The 19,000-nt window shown below is 53.6% G+C and overlaps 1 protein-coding gene and 1 pseudogene across 1 annotated transcript; both read left to right on the forward strand.

The window, feature by feature from the left end:
- Nucleotides 1-959: 959 nt before the first annotated feature.
- On the forward strand, nt 960-4,546 carry LOC105498296 (hes family bHLH transcription factor 4). The gene is made up of 4 exons (XM_011770305.3): nt 960-1,380; nt 1,467-1,562; nt 1,642-1,729; nt 1,823-4,546. Exons 1-4 carry the CDS (start codon nt 1,273-1,275, stop codon nt 2,194-2,196), a joined length of 666 nt encoding a protein of 221 aa, XP_011768607.2. The 5' UTR covers nt 960-1,272; the 3' UTR covers nt 2,197-4,546.
- Nucleotides 4,547-14,829: 10,283 nt separating this feature from the next.
- LOC105498295 (midkine pseudogene) lies at nt 14,830-18,502 on the forward strand (annotated as a pseudogene).
- Nucleotides 18,503-19,000: the final 498 nt, after the last annotated feature.

A 19,000-nucleotide genomic window follows, 5' to 3' on the forward strand; every position in this document is an offset into this window, starting at 1 on the left:
TCCTACAACGGCGTGACTGCGGAGTCGGCCATCGGCCTCCTGCCCGGATTAAAAGCCCGGGAGGGTCCCCACACCCCGGCCCAGGCCCGGCTCTCCAGGGGGCTCAGGAAGCCTCAGCTGCACGGACGCGCGAGGCCCCTGGGGACCCCGAGTGCCGAAAGGACCAGCGTACCCCGCAGGGGCGTTGGAAATAAAAACAGCAAACACGAAGATAGCCACAGCCCTGTTTTACGGAACCTGCCCCTTTGCCGTTACACACATTAACAGTGACCCCTCGTTTTCCGTGAACCCCACTTTGCTGCTGCCGAGTTCGCCAGAGGGACACCCGGAAGCAGGTGGCGACAAGGGCCCCATGACATCATCCCAGCAGGCTTGCGTCACCGCCCCGGGGCCCGGTGACGTCACCAGCTCGCTCGCGTCACGCGCACGTCCCGCTCCTCGTGGTCCTGCCCGGCCCGCGCCATCACCGGCCCGGCCCCGCGGGGTGACCCGTGCGCCCCTTCACCGTCCGCTGCCGCCGGCCTCCGGCCTGCCGACCCGGCTCTGTGGTTCCCAAGGCTTTCTCTAGCCCTCCGTGCCCCCGGCCGCACACCTGAGGGTGGGACCCCCGGGGGCTGAGCCGGTGTCGGGTCAAACTCGGAGACCGAGCAGAGCCCAAACCGGGACCAGAGGGAGGGCGGGCGGAGGAAGCGAGGAGGCTGGAGACCGAGGCTCGCCCACCCCTCGGCGCCGCCGGACCCTGCGCCACTGGGGTTATTTCCTTCCCGGCTTCCCGCGCCGCCAGCCCCAGCTCCGTCCCGCCCCGGCTCCCGGCCCCCTGGGCGGGAGAGCGAGCCCCGAGACTCCGCCCAGCCCCGGGGGTCCCGGTCCCCGTTCGCCCCCAGCGGCCCCTCCCGGCGCGCTGCTCGGCCCTGGCTGCAGCGGGGTCGCGCGCTCACCCGGCCGTGGCCCCCGCGGTGTCGGAGCGGGGCGCGGGCGGGGCGGCCCCGCAAGCCTTTATCGCCCGCGGAGGCCGCGCCGGGAGCCGAGGCGTGACTGACAGCGGGCGGGGAGGAGCGCGGCCGCCGATTGGCCGGCGCGAGTGTGGGAAAGAATGCGGAGCCGGGTTCACACACCCCGCGGCGGCGAGGCCTTAAATAGGGGAGCGGCCTGAAGCGCGCGCGGGCCTGGGGACGGGACCCGCCCGAGGGTCTCGGATCGCCGCGCGCTCGCCGCTCGCCCGCGGTCCCCGGCGGCGCGCTCCAGCCGGCACGGGGAGGCGCGGGGCGCACCATGGCCGCAGACACGCCGGGGAAGCCGAGCGCCTCGCCGATGGCAGGAGCGCCGGCCAGCGCCAGCCGGACCCCAGACAAGCCCCGGAGCGCGGCCGAGCACCGCAAGGTGGGGTCCCGGCCGGGCGTGAGGGGGGCGACCGGGGGGCGGGAGGGACGGAGGAACGCGGGACTCAGCCGGTGCCCGACCCGCAGTCCTCCAAGCCGGTCATGGAGAAGCGGCGCCGAGCGCGCATTAACGAGAGTCTCGCTCAGCTCAAAACCCTCATCCTGGACGCCCTCAGAAAAGAGGTAAGTCGGGGGCGAAGGCCGGAGACCCGGAGTCTGGGGCGCAGCTGAGCCTGGACCTCCCGCCCGTCCCCGCCCCCAGAGCTCCCGCCACTCGAAGCTGGAGAAGGCGGACATCCTGGAGATGACCGTGAGACACCTGCGGAGCCTGCGTCGCGTGCAGGTGACGGGTGAGGCGCGGGCGGCCGCGGCTTGGAGGCGACGGGAGGGCGCGGGATCCCCGGGGCCCGGCACCGACCGCTCCTCCCGTGTCGCTCCCGTAGCCGCGCTCAACGCCGACCCCGCGGTCCTGGGCAAGTACCGCGCCGGCTTCCACGAGTGTCTGGCGGAGGTGAACCGCTTCCTGGCCGACTGCGAGGGCGTCCCGGCCGACGTGCGCTCCCGCCTGCTGGGCCACCTGGCAGCCTGCCTGCGCCAGCTGGGGCCCTCCCGCCGCCCCGCCTCGCTGCCCCCGGCTGCCCCCGCAGAGGCCCCTGCGCCCGAGGTCTACGCGGGCCGCCCGCTGCTGCCGTCGCTCGGCGGCCCCTTCCCCCTGCTCGCGCCGCCGCTGCTACCAGGCCTGACCGGGGCGCTGCCCGTCGCCCCCAGGGCAGGGCTGCAGGGCCAGGGCGGACCCTGGAGGCCATGGCTGCGCTGAGGCTGCGGCCCTGGGACTGCATCGGAGGCGGCGCCCCGTTCTAGGGCCGCGGCCTTTGCCGAGACTGTAGCAGAGAATACGTATTTATTATTCCAGAGGCCGCGTCACTAGTTTTCCTTTTCTGTCTTGGTGAAGAGTCGACTTTGGGAGCGACCCGCAGCCACGCCGCGCCGGGGTCCCGCCCTCCTCCCAGGGCCGCGGGCCGCAGGTGGCTGGGGGTGTCGGGCGGACCCGTGGGGCGGACCCCTCGGCTCCGCGCCCTCCCCTTCCCTCCGCAGCCTCCCTCCCCTCCGCACCCCTGCAGCCCCGCCCGCGCACGCGCCCTCTGCCCTCGCGTGGGGTTTGCCTCGCTCTGCCGTGGCGGTTGTGAGGGTTCCCCCCGGAGGCCCGGATGGGAAGCTGAATGTCCCTGAGTGCCCAGAACCTTCCCAGTGCTGGAAGGCGGTCGCGCAGCATCGCCAGGCAAGTTACTTTCTAGAGGCCCCTTTCCCGCCTCCCAGTCCCCGGACCGCGGAAGGCGGAGGCTGCGGTCCGGGGCCGCGCTGGGGTGAGGGCGGCCGCCCTTGGGCCTGAAGACCCGCGCTGGGTTCTCCTGTTAGGTGCACAGCTGCCCGTGCCCACCGCGGACCCCTCCCCCGGGTGTCTGTGCGGGGAGGGCCCGACCGGAGCGCGCGCGGGTCCGAGCTGGGCTGTGGACACTGAGTGCGGGGGCCGAGGACGTCGCTCACGAGGGCGTGGGCCCAGCCCCGGTAAGGGAGGTTCCGCCTCCCCAGTGGGTGAGGACTGGGGGCTCCTCCCTCATAGCCCTGAGCACGTGCCGCTGTCGACCACCGAGTTAACCAGGCAGCGCCGGACACACCCTGAACCACCAAGGCGGTCGCCATCCCGGGTCCTGTGTTCCGGGGGGCTCGGCGCAGTTCCAGGCACGCAGCCGAGGCAGAGGGTCCCTCTGAGCCGCGCCGAGGGCCATTTCCCAACTGGGGCCGAGTTCACCGGGGCCCACGGGAGGCGAGTGAGCCGTCCCATCAGCGCTGGCCCTCCAGGGCTCCAGTCTGTGCCTCCATCAGGAGCCCCCGGGCCCTCCAGGACACAGCCGTGCGCAGCTTGCAGGAGCCTCGCAGTCCCGCCACCCCTGGCTCCTGGCTGCCCTGCCCTCTCCCTGAGCTCTGAGGGCCAGGCCAGTGACCCTGGGCGGAGGCAGCGTTGGGCTGGGGGCCGCACCCTTGGTCCCACCAGCAGTCCTACCCCGGGGGTCCTAGTCCCAGAGGAGCCTCAAAGTAGCCCTTCTCTTCGGGAGCTTCAGACCCTGTGAGGGAGGCCTCCTCAGCAAGGGGAAGGGACCGTCTTCTTGGGGGCAGGTGGAAGCTCAGCGTGGCCAGGGGAGGGGAGCTGCTCAGAGAAGGCATCAGTGCAGAAGGGGAGGGAGGGCCTGGGGCAGCGAAGCTTGGAGTGTGGGGAGGAGCTCAGGGGCAGTTGGGGCACCCTGCAAAGTCACCCAGGCTGTGGGTCCTAAGAGGGCAGGACATCTCTCCACCAGGCCCTGGCCTCGAATGCCCTCTCCACTGTGGCTAAAGGGCCCTTTGTAGCTGCCCAGGGACCACTCCGGCTCTGGGGGAATCAGTGGGCAGGCCCTTCGCACTCTGGGTCCCTCTGTGCTCCACCACCCGGCCCCGGCTTCTCCCCTGACTTTCCTCCTAACCTGTCCCATCTGCCGCAGGCTTGGTGGTGTATCATCCGGGCCCAGCTGGACGGGGCTCCAGAGGGCAAGGGCCGTATGTCCGGAAGCTCTGTCCTCAGTACCTAAAACACGGAAATGGACCCACAGGGCCCTAATCCGTCCATTTGAGTGGCAGAGCTGGGAGGTTTGGGTTAGACTAAGGAGGTCTCAGGAAACACAGCCTGAGGGGCCGGACTGGACAGGCAACATAGGGGCTGTCCTGGGCTACCCCTCAGGCTGCCCCCTTCTCAGAGCCCCCCGCCATGGCCTCCGGGAGCCAGCCTCTGCCTACACCCAGCCAGGACGCCCGCCACAACCTGCGTTCTGTGGCCCCAGACGGCGGATGCCCCCTCACACAGAAGTCCTTTCTGCCTTCCCCACCGTCCAGACGTTTCCTGCCCCTCCCCGCCTCAGGTGGTGGCCGCTGGGTAGCTGGGATCAGGCCCAGTTCCCCGCCCCTGACCCTCCCCAGCGATTTTTATCTTGGCTTTTGGTTTTTTGCTGAATAATAGATGAAAGTCATCTTCTCGGTGGAGCGGGTGTGGCTGGTGGCCCCTGGTCACTTCCAGTTCATCTCCCACTGCCTCCTTGATGAAGACGGAGGGTCAATAAATGTTTGCTGAATTCCTTTGCCTCTGTGGTGTCTGGGCTTGTCTGTTGTGGGGGGAACTGGGCAACACAACTGCAGATAACAGGCTTTTGAAATCTGGAGAACCTCAGTCCCTGTGTTGACAGAAGTCTAGGCCAGGCCCGTGAACTCCAGGCACTGGGAAGTTAGGGATGGGGGTGGGACTGGGGCTGTCTGGAGCCCAGGCTTGTGAGAGGTGAGGCTGAACTCGCCCTCCCGGGTCCCTGTGTTCACCTGGGTCCCAGCCTCCTCTGGCTCCCCTGGCTCCAGGACTGTCTCCTCACCATGCCTGGCTGCTGCCCCACTGCCCCCTGGAACCCCGGGGCTGTACCCACCTCGGACGCAGCCAGGGCAAGGGGCCTGGGGTGGCAGCCTCCCTGATGTCCCACCGGCCCCTCCTGGCATTCACACCTCAGTGTCCTGAGGGTCCAGTGGGCTGCAGGGTCAGTGGGGTCCTGCCAAGGTGATGGGCTGAGAGTGAGACCCTGTCTCAGAAAGAGAATCAGTTGACCGTAAATGTGGAGACCTATTTCTGAACCCTCAGTTCTATTCCACCGATCAATACATCTATCCTTGTTCTATTATCAATCACACTGTCTTCTTGATGACGGTAGCTTTGCAGTAAGGTTTTTTTGTTAGGTTGGGTTTTGTTTTGTTTTGTTTAGACAGAGTCTCTGTCACCCAGGCTGGAGTACAATGGCGCGATCTCGGCTCACTGCAACCTCTGCCTCCTGGGTTCAAGCCATTCTTGTGCCTCAGCTTCCCTAATAGCTGGGATTACAGGCACCCACCATCACACCTGGCTAATTTTGTATTTTTAGTAGAGATGGGGTTTCACCTTGTTGACTAGGCTGGTCTCGAACTCCTGACCTCAAGTGATCTGCCTGTCTTGGCCTCCCAAAGTGCTGGGATTACAAGCTTGAGCCACCGCGCCCGGCCCACTCTCAGGCGTTTCTTTATGGCAGTGTGAGAACGGATTCACAGTCAGCCTATAAGCTCAGCATAGAGCGTGGAGAGAGGAAACTGGTGGGCAGAGGAAGGCGGTGGCATCTGAGCCATTGGGCTCGCTCTGACCTGGACAGGGCAACGGGTATGGGGGACCTTGGGGGTAGGGACAGGCGGAGCTGGGGCAGCTCTCCTCTTCTGGGACTGACTCCAGGTCCATGTATACCAGTTGAACTTGTCCCACAGCTCACCATTCTTCTATTTTTCTGTTGCTTTTTTTTTTTTTTTGAGATGGAGTCTCACTCTGTTGCCCAGGCTGGAGTGCAGTGGTGTGATTGTTAAAGATGGTTCTTTCCTCCATTGAATTGTCTTGGCACCCGCGTTGAAAAATCAGTTCACTGTAGGCCGAGCACAGTGGCTCACGCCTGGAATCCCAACACTTTGGGAGGCTGAGGCGGGCGGATCACCTGAGGTCAGGAATTCAAGACCAGCCTGGCCACCATGGTGAGACCCTGTCTCTACTAAAAATACAAAAATTAGCTGGGCGTGGTGGGACAGAAAAGACCTGGGGGACAGAAAAGAGGCTTAATTGGCTTGTGCTTCTACAGACTGCGCAGGTAGCATGGTGCTGGCACCTGCTCAGCTTTTTTTTTTTTTTTGAGACGCTCTTGCTCTGTTACACAGGCTGGAGTGCAGTGGCATGATTTCAGCTCACCGCAACCTCTGCCTCCTGGGTTCAAGCGATTCTCTTGCCTCAGCCTCCCAAGTAGCTGGGATTACAGGCATGCACCACCACACCAGGCTAATTTTTATATTTTTAGTCGAGATGGGGTTTCACCATGTTGTTTAGGCTGGTCTTGAACTCCTGACCTCAAGCAATCCACTCACCTCGGCCTCCCAAAGTGTTGGGATTACAGGCGTGAGCTGCCATGTCCAGCCCTGCTCAGCCTTGGGGGAGGCCCCAGGAGATTTCCAATCCTGGCAGAAAGAGAAGCGGGAGCAGGCAGGTCACATGGCCAGAGCAGGAGCGAGAGGGGATGGGGGGTGGGTGCCACCCACTTTTAAACACCAGATCTCCTGTGAGCTCATGTACTAACCCAAGGATTGTACCACAGCGGGTGGTGCTAAACCATTCACGAGAAACCCGCCCCATGGTCCATACCTCCCCCCAGGCCCCGCCTCCAACACTGGGGATTACAGTTCAGCATGAGATTTGGGTGGGGACACAGATCCAGACCGTATCAGTGACTGTGGCTTGTGCCAAACACACCAGATGGCAGGGCTGGCTGCGCTCCAGCATGGTTCCCTCTAGCTGCCAATGCCCCCAACCACGGCCTCTTAAGCCCCAGGCCCAGTGGCACCCTTGGTCTTGTCCCTCCCAGCCTGGGTCAGGGATGCTCTGCTGGCTGTGGCCAGACTTCCTCCTTCACGTGCACGGGGAGGCAGCGCGAGCTGTCGGCAGAGACGCCTGGGGGCCAGGACATCATGTTGTGTGCCCATGCGCCTTCTGTTTCTCCAGTTTGGCTTTAGGAAAAGAGAAGCTCCGTCAGCATGTCCCCAGGAAGCTGGTTTGTTGGGGAAGGGGTGACAGCAGCACTCCAGGAAGCGGCCGATGAATCTACCATGCGGGATTTCGGCTGGATTTTTCCTGACTAAGCCAGGGGCTTGCTGATACCAAGCAGGCTGCAGGCAGAAGGCTTTCACTGCTTCACAAAATCCTTGGGGCAAATGCCTTCTCCATGTGGGGGCAGCGATGAAAGCACGAAGGGTCGCAGCTGATGTTACAGTGAGAGTGTCCCCCTTCCTGGCACTCAGGCAAGGACGCTTCCCAGATGATAGATAGACAAAGGGGACCCTCCCCAGATGGACACAGGGACCCTCCCAGATGATGGACACAGGACCCTCCCAGATGATGGACACAGGACCCTCCCAGATGATGGACACAGGGACCCTCCCCAGATGATGGACACAGGACCCTCCCCAGATGATGGACACAGGGACCCTCCCAGATGACGGACACACGACCCTTCGCACATGGACAGGAGGATCCCAGCAATGTTATAGATGATAGAATTCATAGACCAGGATATGAAAGCCCCTGCTACAACTTACTCCAGATAATCAAGAAGCTATTCCAGGTGTGGTTGCGTGCCTGTAGTCCCAGCTACTCAAGATGCCAAGGCCAGCCTGGGCCACAAAGTGAGATCTCATCTCTAAACAAAGACAGAAACCAACTAGAAAAGCAGAAGCTAGAGGAAATATCGAATGTGTTAGGGACTTTGAAGGTAGGAAAATCCCAACGGGGAACTTCTAGAGATGAAAATTGTGACGTGTGATTTGAGAAGTTCACTGGGTGGAAGTCCCAACAGGTTAGACATTGGAAAGGAAAACAGTAGCCAACTTGAAACTGTAACAATAAAAACTATTTAAAATAAAACGTTTTACAAAACAGAAATAGAATGGTGAGCTGTGAGACAACGCTGAGTGGCCTCACATACGTGTAATTGGAGTTGGTCCTAGAAGAGGGGAAGAAGGTAAAATAGCTGAAGAAATAATGGCTGGAGGCCGGGTGCGGTGGCTCAAGCCTGTAATCCCAGCACTTTGGGAGGCCGAGACGGGCGGATCACGAGGTCAGGAGATCGAGACCATCCTGGCTAAAACGGTGAAACCCCGTCTCTACTAAAAAAATACAAAAAACTAGCCGGGCGAGGTGGCGGGCGCCTGTAGTCCCAGCTACTCGGGAGGCTGAGGCAGGAGAATAGCGTGAACCCGGGAGGTGGAGCTTGCAGTGAGCTGAGATCCGGCCACTGCACTCCAGCCTGGGTGACAGAGCAAGGCTCCACCTCAAAAAAAAAAAAAAAAAAAAAAAAAGAAAAAGAAAAAAAAAGAAATAATGGCTGGAGTTATTCCGAGCTTGATGAGAACCATAAACCCAGCAGTCCAAGGAGCCTCTCAGCACAAGAACCTGGATGGAGACTCCCAGAGCATCGTAATCACGTCAATAAAATGCCGTGAGAAAGCAACAGTGCCCACTCCTGCCTTTTACTTTCGACATTCTAGGAAGTTCTTGCCAGAGCAATTAGGAAAGAAAATGAAATAAAAGAGGCCGGGTGCAGTGGCTCATGCCTGTAATCCCAGCACTTTGGGAGGCCGGGGTGGGCAGATCACCTGAGGTCAGGAGTTTGAGACCAGCCTGGCCAACATGGAGAAGCCCCAGCTCTACTAAAAATACAGAATTAGCCAGGTGTGGTGGCGTATGCCTGTAATCCCAGCTACTCGGGAGCCTGAGGCAGAAGAATCACTTGAACCCAGAAGGTGGAGGCTGTAGTGAGCTGAGGTCGTGCCATTGCACTCCAGCCTGGGCAATAAGAATGAAACTCCATCTCAAAAAAAAAAAAAAAAAAAAAAAAAAAAAAAAATATATATATATATATATATATATATATATATATATATATACATACACACACACACATAGAGGAAAAGAAAACAGAAAATGAAATGAAAATGAAATGAAAGGCATCCAGGGCCAGTCACAGTGGCTCACACCTGTGATCTCAGCACTTTTGGAGGCCGAGGTGGGAGAATCGCTTGAGCCCAAGAGTTCAAGACAAGCCTGAGCAACATAGTGAGACCCTGTCTCTACCAAAGGAAAAAAAGGAAAAAAATGCAAAAATTAGCCGGGCATAGTGGTGTGCACCTGCAGTCCCAGCTACTCTGCAGGCTGAGGTGGGACGGTTGCTTGGGCCCAGGAGGCAGAGGTTGCAGTGAGCAGAGATTGCACCACTGCCTTCCATCCTGGGTGACAGAGTGAGATCTTGTCTCAAAAAAAAAAAAAGAAAGAAAAAGGAAGATGTAAAACTTTTCAGATGACATGATCTCATATGTAGAAAATCCTAAGGAAGCCACTAAAAAAATTATTAGAATGAATAAACAAGTACAGCAAGGTACAGAATTCTTGCAGGGCACAAGATGAGTATTTCAAAAATCAATTGTATTTCTTCATGGGCAACGAACAATATAAAAATGAAACTTTATTTATTTATTTATTTATTTTTTTTTGAGACAGAGTCTCGCTCTGTGGCCCAGGCTGGAGTGCAGGGGCGCGATCTCGGCTCACTGCAAGCTCCACCTCCCGGGTTCACGCCATTCTCCTGCCTCAGCCTCCCGAGTAGCTGGGACCACAGGCGCCCACCACCACGCCCGGCTAATTTTTGTATTTTTAGTAGAGACAGGGTTCCACCATGTTTGCCAGGATGGTCTCGAACTCCTGACCTCAAGTGATCCTCCTGCCTCGGCCTCCCAAAGTGTTGGGATTACAGGCTTGAGCCACCGCACCTGGCCTACAGTCAACTGATTTTCTACACGAGTGCCAAGACAATTCAATGGAGGAAAGAATCATCTTTAACAAACGGTGCTGAGACCCCCGAACATCTGCATGCATGTGAGGGAAGCTGCTCGCCTCATCCACATCACACACACAATGAACTCAAAATGAATGACAGGCCAGGCATGGTGGTTCACGCCGGATCGCCTGAGGTCCGGAGTTCGAGACCAGCCTGGCCAACATGGTGAATCCCTGTCTCTACTACACATACAAAAATTAGCCAGCATGGTGGCAGGCACCTGTAGTCCCAGCTACTCAGGAGGCTGAGGCAGGAGAATCGCTTGAATCTGGGAGGCAGAGGTTGCAGTGAGCTGAGATTGTGCCATTGCACTCCAGCCTGGGTGACAAGAGTGAAACTTCATGTAAAAAAAAAAAAAAAAAAAGGGCCGGGTGCAGTGGCTCATGCCTGTAATCCCAGCACTTTGGGAGGCTGAGGCGGGCAGATCACTTGAGGTCAGGAGTTTGAGAACAGTCTGGTCAACATGGTGAAGCCTATCTCTACTAAAAATACAAAAAGTTAGCCGGGTGCGGTGGCAGGCAGCTGTAATCCCAGCTACTCGGAAGGGTGAGGCAGGAGAATCGCTTGAACCCAGGAGGCAGAAGTTGCAGTGAGCCAAGTTCACACCACTTCACTCCAGCCTGGGAGACAGCCTGGGAGACAAGACTCAATCTCAAAAAAAAAATAAAATAAAATAAAACAAAATAAAACAGAATGGATGACAGACATAAGTTAAGAGTTAAAACTATAAATCTTTTAGAAGAAAATATAGCAGTAAATTGTCATGATCTTGGGTTTGGAAAGACCTTGGGCAAAAACATTCTTAGGTGGGACACTGCAGTGGTTTGGTGTCCCCAGAAGCTCATGGGACACTGCAGTGGTTTGGTCTCCCCAGAAGCTCGTGCTGGGAGCTTGATCCCCCATGTGGAAGTGTTGGGAGGTGAGGCCTTTAAGAGGGGTTTAGGTTATGGAGGCTCTGCCCTCACGAAGAGATGAATGGTTATCGTGGGAGTGGGTTCCTAAGGGAAGGGGGGTCCAGCCTCTCCTCTTCTCCCTCTCTGTCTTCTTTGCCCTTTGCCAGGAATGACACAGCAGGAAGGACCTCATCAGACGCCAACACCTTCATCTGGATTTCCCAGCCTCCAGAACTGTGAGAAATAAATTTCTGTTCATCATAAATTACCCAGCTTAGATACCCTATTAGGGCAGCACAAAATAGACTAAAACAGATACCAGAAGTATAAGTGACCAAAGAAAAACATAGATAAATTAGACATCATCAAAATTTAAAACTTACGTTTCAAATGGCATTATCAAAAAGTGAAAAGACATCACATATGGGAGGAAACATTGGCAAAATATATATTGACAAGGAAATTACCCAGAGTTCCAAACACAATCAACCCCGAACTCCAGAAACAATCAACCCTGAACTCCAGAAACAGTCAACCCAGAACTCCAGAAACAATCAACCCAGAACTCCAGAAAACAATCAACCCAGAACTCCAGACCAATCAACCCTGAACTCCAGAAACAATCGACCCCCGACTCCAGAAACAATCAACCCCAAACTCCAGAAACAATCAACCCCAAACTCCAGAAACAATCGACCCTCAACTCCAGAAACAATCGACCCCGAACTCCAGAAACAATCAACCCTGAACTCCAGAAACAATCAACCCAGAACTCCAGAAAACAATCAACCCAGAACTCCAGACCAATCAACCCAGAACTCCAGAAACAATGGACCCCCAACTCCAGAAACAATCGACCCCCAACTCCAGAAACAATAAACCCAGAACTCCAGAAAACAATCAACCCAGAACTCCAGAAAACAATCAATCCAGAACACCAGACCAATCAACCCTGAACTCCAGAAACAATCAACCCTGAACTCCAGAAACAATCAACCCAGAACTCCAGAAACAATTAACCCAGAACTCCAGAAAACAATCAATCCAGAATTCCAGACCAATCAACCCTGAACTCCAAAAACAATCAACCCTGAACTCCAGAAACAATCAACCCTGAACTCCAGAAACAACCAACCCAAAACTCCAGAAACAATCAACCCAGAACTCCAGAAATAATCAACACAGAACTCCAGAAACAATCAACCACAAACTCTAGAAACAATTAACCCAGGACTCCAGAAACAATCAACCCTGAACTCCAGAAACAATCAACCCTGAACTCCAGACACAATCAACCACAGACTCCAGAAAACAATCAACCCAGAACTCCAGAAACAATCAACCCAGAACTCCAGAAACAATCAACCACAAACTCCAGAAACAATCGACCCTGAACTCCAGAAACCATCAACCCAGAACTCCAGAAACAACCAACCCAGAACTCCAGAAACAATCAACCACAAACTCCAGAAACAACCAACCCAGAACTCCAGAAACAATCAACCTGAACTCCAGAAACAATCAACCCAGAACTCCAGAAACATTCAACCACAAACTCCAGAAACAATCAACCCAGAACTCCAGAAACAATCAACCCAGAACTCCAGAAACAATCAACCCTGAACTCCAGAAACAATCAACCCTGAACTCCAGAAACAATCAACCTGAACTCCAGAAACCATCAACCCAGAACTCCAGACCAATCAACCCTGAACTCCAGAAAAAATCAACCTGAACTCCAGAAACCATCAACCCAGAAATCCAGAAACAATCAACCCTGAACTTCAGACCAATCAACTCTGAACTACAGAAACAATCAACCCTGAACTCCAGAAACAATCAACCCTGAACTCCAGAAACAATCAACCCAGAACTCCAGACCAATCAACCCAGAACTCCAGAAACAATCAACCCTGAACTCCAGAAACAATCAACCCAGAACTCCAGAAACAATCAACCCAGAACTCCAGACCAATCAACCCTGAACTCCAGAAACAATCAACCCTGAACTCCAGAAACAATCAACCTGAACTCCAGAAACAATCAACCCAGAACTCCAGACCAATCAACCCTGAACTCCAGAAACAATCAACCCAGAACTCCAGAAACAATCAACCCTGAACTCCAGAAACAAGCAACCCAGAACTCCAGACCAATCAACCCTGAACTCCAGACCAATCAACCCTGAACTCCAGAAACAATCAACCAGAACTCCAGAAACAATCAACCAGAACTCCAGAAACCATCAACCCAGAACTCCAGAAACAATCAACCCTGAACTCCAGACCAATCAACCCTGAACTCCAGCAACAATCAACCCTGAACTCCAGAAACAATCAACCCAGAACTCCAGAAACAATCAACCCTGAATTCCAGAAACAATTAACCCAGAACTCCAGAAACAATCAACCCAGAACTCCAGACCAATCAACCCTGAACTCCAGAAACAATCAACCCAGAACTCCAGAAACAACCAACCCAGAACTCCAGAAACAATCAACCACAAACTCCAGAAACAATCAACCCAGAACTCCAGAAACAATCAACCTGAACTCCAGAAACAACCAACCCAAAACTCCAGAAACAACCAACCCAGAACTCCAGAAACAATCGACCCAGAACTCCAGAAACAATCAACCTGAACTCCAGAAACAATCAACCCTGAACTCCAGAAACAATCAACCCTGAACTCCAGAAACAACCAACCCAGAACTCCAGAAACCATCAACCTAGAACTCCAGAAACAATCAACCCTGAACTCCAGAAACAATCAACCCAGAACTCCAGAAAACATCAACCCAGAACTCCAGAAACAATCAACCCTGAACTCCAGAAACAATCAACCCTGAACTCCAGAAAACAATCAACCCTGAACTCCAGAAACCATCAACCACAAACTCCAGAAACAATCAACCCTGAACTCCAGAAACAATCAACCCTGCACTCCAGACCAACCAACCCCGAACTCCAGAAACAATCAACCCAGAATTCCAGAAACAATCAACCCAGAACTCCAGAAACAACCAACCCTGAACTCCAGAAACAATCAACCCTGAACTCCAGAAACAATCAACCACAAACTCCAGAAACAATCAACCCAGAACTCCAGAAACAATCAACCCAGAACTCCAGAAACAATCAACCCAGAACTCCAGAAACAATCAACCCTGAACTCCAGAAACAATCAACCCAGAACTCCAGAAACAATCAACCTGAACTCCAGAAACCATCAACCCAGAACTCCAGACCAATCAACCCTGAACTCCAGAAACAATCAATCTGAACTCCAGAAACCATCAACCCAGAAATCCAGAAACAATCAACCCTGAACTCCAGACCAATCAACCCTGAACTCCAGCAACAATCAACCCTGAACTCCAGAAACAATCAACCCTGAACTCCAGAAACCATCAACCTGAACTCCAGAAACAATCAACCCAGAACTCCAGACCAATCAACCCTGAACTCCAGAAACAATCAACCCTGAACTCCAGAAACAATCAACCCTGAACTCCAGAAACCATCAACCTGAACTCCAGAAACAATCAACCCAGAACTCCAGACCAATCAACCCTGAACTCCAGAAACAATCAACCCTGAACGAGAACTCCAGACCAATCAACCCTGAACTCCAGAAACAATCAACCCTAAACTCCAGAAACAATCAACCTGAACTCCAGAAACAATCAACCCAGAACTCCAGACCAATCAACCCTGAACTCCAGAAACAATCAACCCAGAACTCCAGAAACAATCAACCCTGAACTCCAGAAACAATCAACCCAGAACTCCAGACCAATCAACCCTGAACTCCAGAAACAATCAACCCTGAACTCCAGAAACAATCAACCCTGAACTCCAGAAACAATCAACCCAGAACTCCAGAAACCATCAACTCAGAACTCCAGAAACAATCTACCCTGAACTCCAGAAACAATCAACCCTGAACTCCAGACCAATCAACCCTGAACTCCAGACCAATCAACCCTGAACTCCAGAAACAATCAACCCAGAACTCCAGAAAACAATCGATCCAGAACTCCAGAAACAATCAACCCAGAACTCCAGAAACAATCAACCCTGAACTCCAGAAACAATCCACCTGAACTCCAGAAACCATCAACCCAGAACTCCAGAAACAATCAACTCTGAACTCCAGACCAATCAACCCAGAACTCCAGAAACAACCAACCCAGAACTCCAGAAACAATCAACCCTGAACTCCAGAAACCATCAACCCAGAACTCCAGAAACAACCAACCCAGAACTCCAGAAAAAATCAACCACAAACTCCAGCAACAATCAACCCTGAACTCCAGAAACAATTAACCCTGAACTCCAGACCAATCAACCCCGAACTCCAGAAACAATCAACCCAGAACGCCAGAAACAATCAACCCAGAACTCCAGAAACAACCAACCCAGAACTCCAGAAACAATCAACCCTGAACTCCAGAAACAATCGACCCAGAACTCCAGAAACAATCAACCTGAACTCCAGATACAATCAACCCTGAACTCCAGAAACAATCAACCCAGAACTCCAGAAACAACCAACCCAGAACTCCAGAAACAATCGACCCTGAACTCCAGAAACCATCAACCTAGACCTCCAGAAACAATCAACCCTGAACTCCAGAAACAATCAACCCAGAACTCCAGAAACCATCAACCCAGAACTCCAGAAACGATCAACCCTGAACTCCAGAAATGATCAACCCTGAACTCCAGACCAATCAACCCTGAACTCCAGACCAATCAACCCTGAACTTCAGAAACAATCGACCCAGAACTCCAGAAAACAATCGACCCAGAACTCCAGAAACAATCAACCCAGAACTCCAGAAACAATCAACCCTGAACTCCAGAAACAATCAACCTGAACTCCAGAAACCATCAACCCAGAACTCCAGAAACAATCAACCCTGAACTCCAGACCAATCAACCCTGAACTCCAGAAACAACCAACCCAGAACTCCAGAAACAACCAACCCAGAACTCCAGAAACAATCAACCCAGAACTCCAGAAACAATCAACCCAGAACTCCAGAAACAATCAACCTGAACTACAGAAACAATCAACCCAGAACTCCAGAAACAATCAACCCTGAACTCCAGAAACAATCAACCCAGAACTCCAGAAACAACCAATCCTGAACTCCAGAAACAATCAACCCTGAACTCCAGAAACAATCAACCCTGAACTCCAGAAAACAATCAATCCAACTCCAGACCAATCAACCCAGAACTCCAGACCAATCAACCCTGAACTCCAGAAACAATCAACCCTGATCTCCAGAAACAATCAACCCTGAACTCCAGAAAACAATCAACCCTGAACTCCAGAAACCATCAACCACAAACTCCAGAAACAATCAACCCTGAACTCCAGACCAATCAACCCTAAACTCCAGAAAACAATCAACCCTGAACTCCAGAAACAATCAACCGAGAACTCCAGAAACAATCAACCCTGAACTCCAGAAACCATCAACCCTGAACTCCAGACCAATCAACCCTGAACCCCAGAAACAATCAACCCAGAACTCCAGAAACAATCAACCCAGAACTCCAGAAACAATCAACCCTGAACTCCAGAAACAATCAACCCTGAACTCCAGAAACAACCGAGAACTCCAGAAACCATCAACCCTGAACTCCAGACCAATCAACCACAAACTCCAGAAACAATCAACCCTGAACTCCAGAAACCATCAACCACAAACTCCAGAAACAATCAACCACAAACTCCAGAAACAATCAACCTGAACTCCAGAAACAATCAACCACAAACTCCAGAAACAATCGACCCAGAACTCCAGAAACAATCAACCCCGGCAGAGCGGGATGGGCCTGGCGTGGGAGGGAGTGAAGCAGCACGGGCAGCGAGCGAGATGCAGCACCGAGGCTTCCTCCTCACCCTCCTCTCCCTGCTGGCGCTCACCTCCGCAGTGGCCAAAAAGAAAGACAAGGTGAAGAAGGGCAGCCTGGGGAGTGAGTGTGCCTGGGGGCCCTGCACCCCCAGCAGCAAGGATTGCAGTGTGGGTTTCCACGAGGGCACCTGTGGGGCTAGACCCAGCGCACCCGGTGCAGGGTGCCCTGCAACTGGAAGGAGTTTGGAGCCGACTGCAAGTACAAGTTTGAGAATTGGGGTGCGTGTGATGGGGACACAGGCACCAAAGTCCGCCAAGGCACACTGAAGAAGGCGTGCTACAATGCCCAGTGCCAGGAGACCATCCGCATCATGAAGCCCTGCACCCCCAAGACCAAAGCCAAGGCCAAAGCCAAGAAAGGGAAGGGAAAGGACTAGAGGCCAAGCCTGGATGCCAAGGAGCCCCTGGTGTTACATGGGGCCTGGCCCACACCCTCCCTCTTCCAGGCCTGAGATATGACCCACCAGTGCCTTCTGTCTGCTCGTTAGCTTTAATCAATCATTCCCTGCCTTGTCCCTCTCACTTCCCAGCCCCACCCCTAAGTGCCCAAAGTGGGGAGGGACAAGGGATTCTGGGAAGCCTTAGCCTCCCCCAAAACAATGTGAGTCCCAGAGCCCGCTTTTGTTCTTCCCCAAAATTCCATTACTAAGAAACACATCAGATAAACTGACTTTTTTTGCCCCAATAAAAACTTTCTTTTTTAATATAAAAAAATCAACCGTGAACTCCAGAAACAATGAATCCCAAACTCCAGAAACAATCGGCCCAGAACTCCAGAAACAGTCAGCCCAGAACTCCAGAAACAGTCAGCCCAGAACTCCAGAAACAGTCAGCCCAGAACTCCAGAAACAGTCAACCCAGAACTCCAGAAACAGTCAACCCAGAACTCCAGAAAAAAATCAACCCTGAACTCCAGAAACAATGAATCCCAAACTCCAGAAACAACCTTGAACTCCAGAAACAATCAACCCTGAACTCTAGAAAAGGGCCAGCCCATGGATGGATGGTCAGCTGCTTTTGACAAAGGTACAAAGACAATTCAGTAGAGAAAGGAAAGTCTTTTCTTTTCTTTTCTTTTTTCTTTTGAGATGGAGTCTTCCTCTGTCACCCAGGCTGGAGTGCAATGGTGCCATCTCGGCTCACTGCAACCTCTGCCTCCTGGATTCAAGCATTTTCTCCTGCCTCAGCCTCCTGAGTAGCTGAGATTACAGGTGCACACCACCACGCCCGGCTAATTTTTGTATTTTTAGTAGAGACAGGGTTTTACCATGTTGGTCTGGCTGGTCTCCAACTCCAGACCTTGTGATCCACCCACCCCAGCCTCCCAAAGTACTGGGATTACAGGCGTGAGTCACTGCACCGGCCAGGAGAGTCTTTTCAACAGTGGTTCAAAAACAATTGGATATCCATATGCAAATAAATTAACAGATTCTTACCTCACATCATATATACAAATTAACTAAAAATAGATCATAGCCCTAAATGCAAAATCTAACCATAAAACTTTTTGGAGAAAACTTTAAAAATCTTTGTGACCTTTAGGCAAAATTTCTTAGATACAACACTAAAAGAATAATATATCAAGAAAAATGGGAAAATTAGACTTTATTAAAATAACTTCTTTTTTTCTTTTTTCTTTTTCTTTTTTCGAGACGGAGTCTTGCTCTGTCGCCCGGGCTGGAGTGCAGTGGCCGGATCTCAGCTCACTGCAAGCTCCGCCTCCCGAGTTTACGCCGTTCTCCTGCCTCAGCCTCCCCGAGTAGCTGGGACTACAGGCGCCCGCCACCTCGCCCGGCTAGTTTTTTGTATTTTTTGTAGAGACGGGGTTTCACCGGGTTAGCCAGGATGGTCTCGATCTTCTGACCTCGTGATCCACCCGTCTCGGCCTCCCAAAGTGCTGGGATTGCAGGCTTGAGCCACCACGTCCGGCCCTCTTTTTCTTTTTCTTTTTCTTTTTTTTTTTTTTTTTTTGATGGAGTCTCGCTCTGCCGCCCAGGCTGGAGTGCAGTGGCCGGATCTCAGCTCACTGCAGGCTCCGCCTCCCGGGTTCACGCAATTCTCCTGCCTCAGCCTCCCCAGTAGCTGGGACTACAGGCGCCCGCCACCTCGCCCGGCTAGTTTTTTTTGTATTTTTTAGTAGAGACGGGGTTTCACCGTGTCAGCCAGGATGGTCTCGATCTCCTGACCTCGTGATCCGCCCGCCTTGGCCTCCCAAAGTGCTGGGATTACAGGCTTGAGCCACCGCGCCCGGCCCTCTTTTTCTTTTTAAAAAAATTTTGTGT

The sequence above is a fragment of the Macaca nemestrina genome, chromosome 1 (genome assembly GCF_043159975.1).
Source record: "Macaca nemestrina isolate mMacNem1 chromosome 1, mMacNem.hap1, whole genome shotgun sequence".
Taxonomy (NCBI): Eukaryota; Metazoa; Chordata; class Mammalia; order Primates; family Cercopithecidae; genus Macaca; species Macaca nemestrina.

Bases quoted from the DNA above. Each gene is read 5' to 3' on its own strand.
- LOC105498296 (XM_011770305.3), top strand. From the start codon at position 1,273: ATGGCCGCAGACACGCCGGGGAAGCCGAGCGCCTCGCCGATGGCAGGA. The intron at 1,563-1,641 runs GTAAGTCGGGGG...CCCCGCCCCCAG, and splicing joins TGGACGCCCTCAGAAAAGAG to AGCTCCCGCCACTCGAAGCT. The intron at 1,730-1,822 runs GTGAGGCGCGGG...TCGCTCCCGTAG, and splicing joins GCGTCGCGTGCAGGTGACGG to CCGCGCTCAACGCCGACCCC.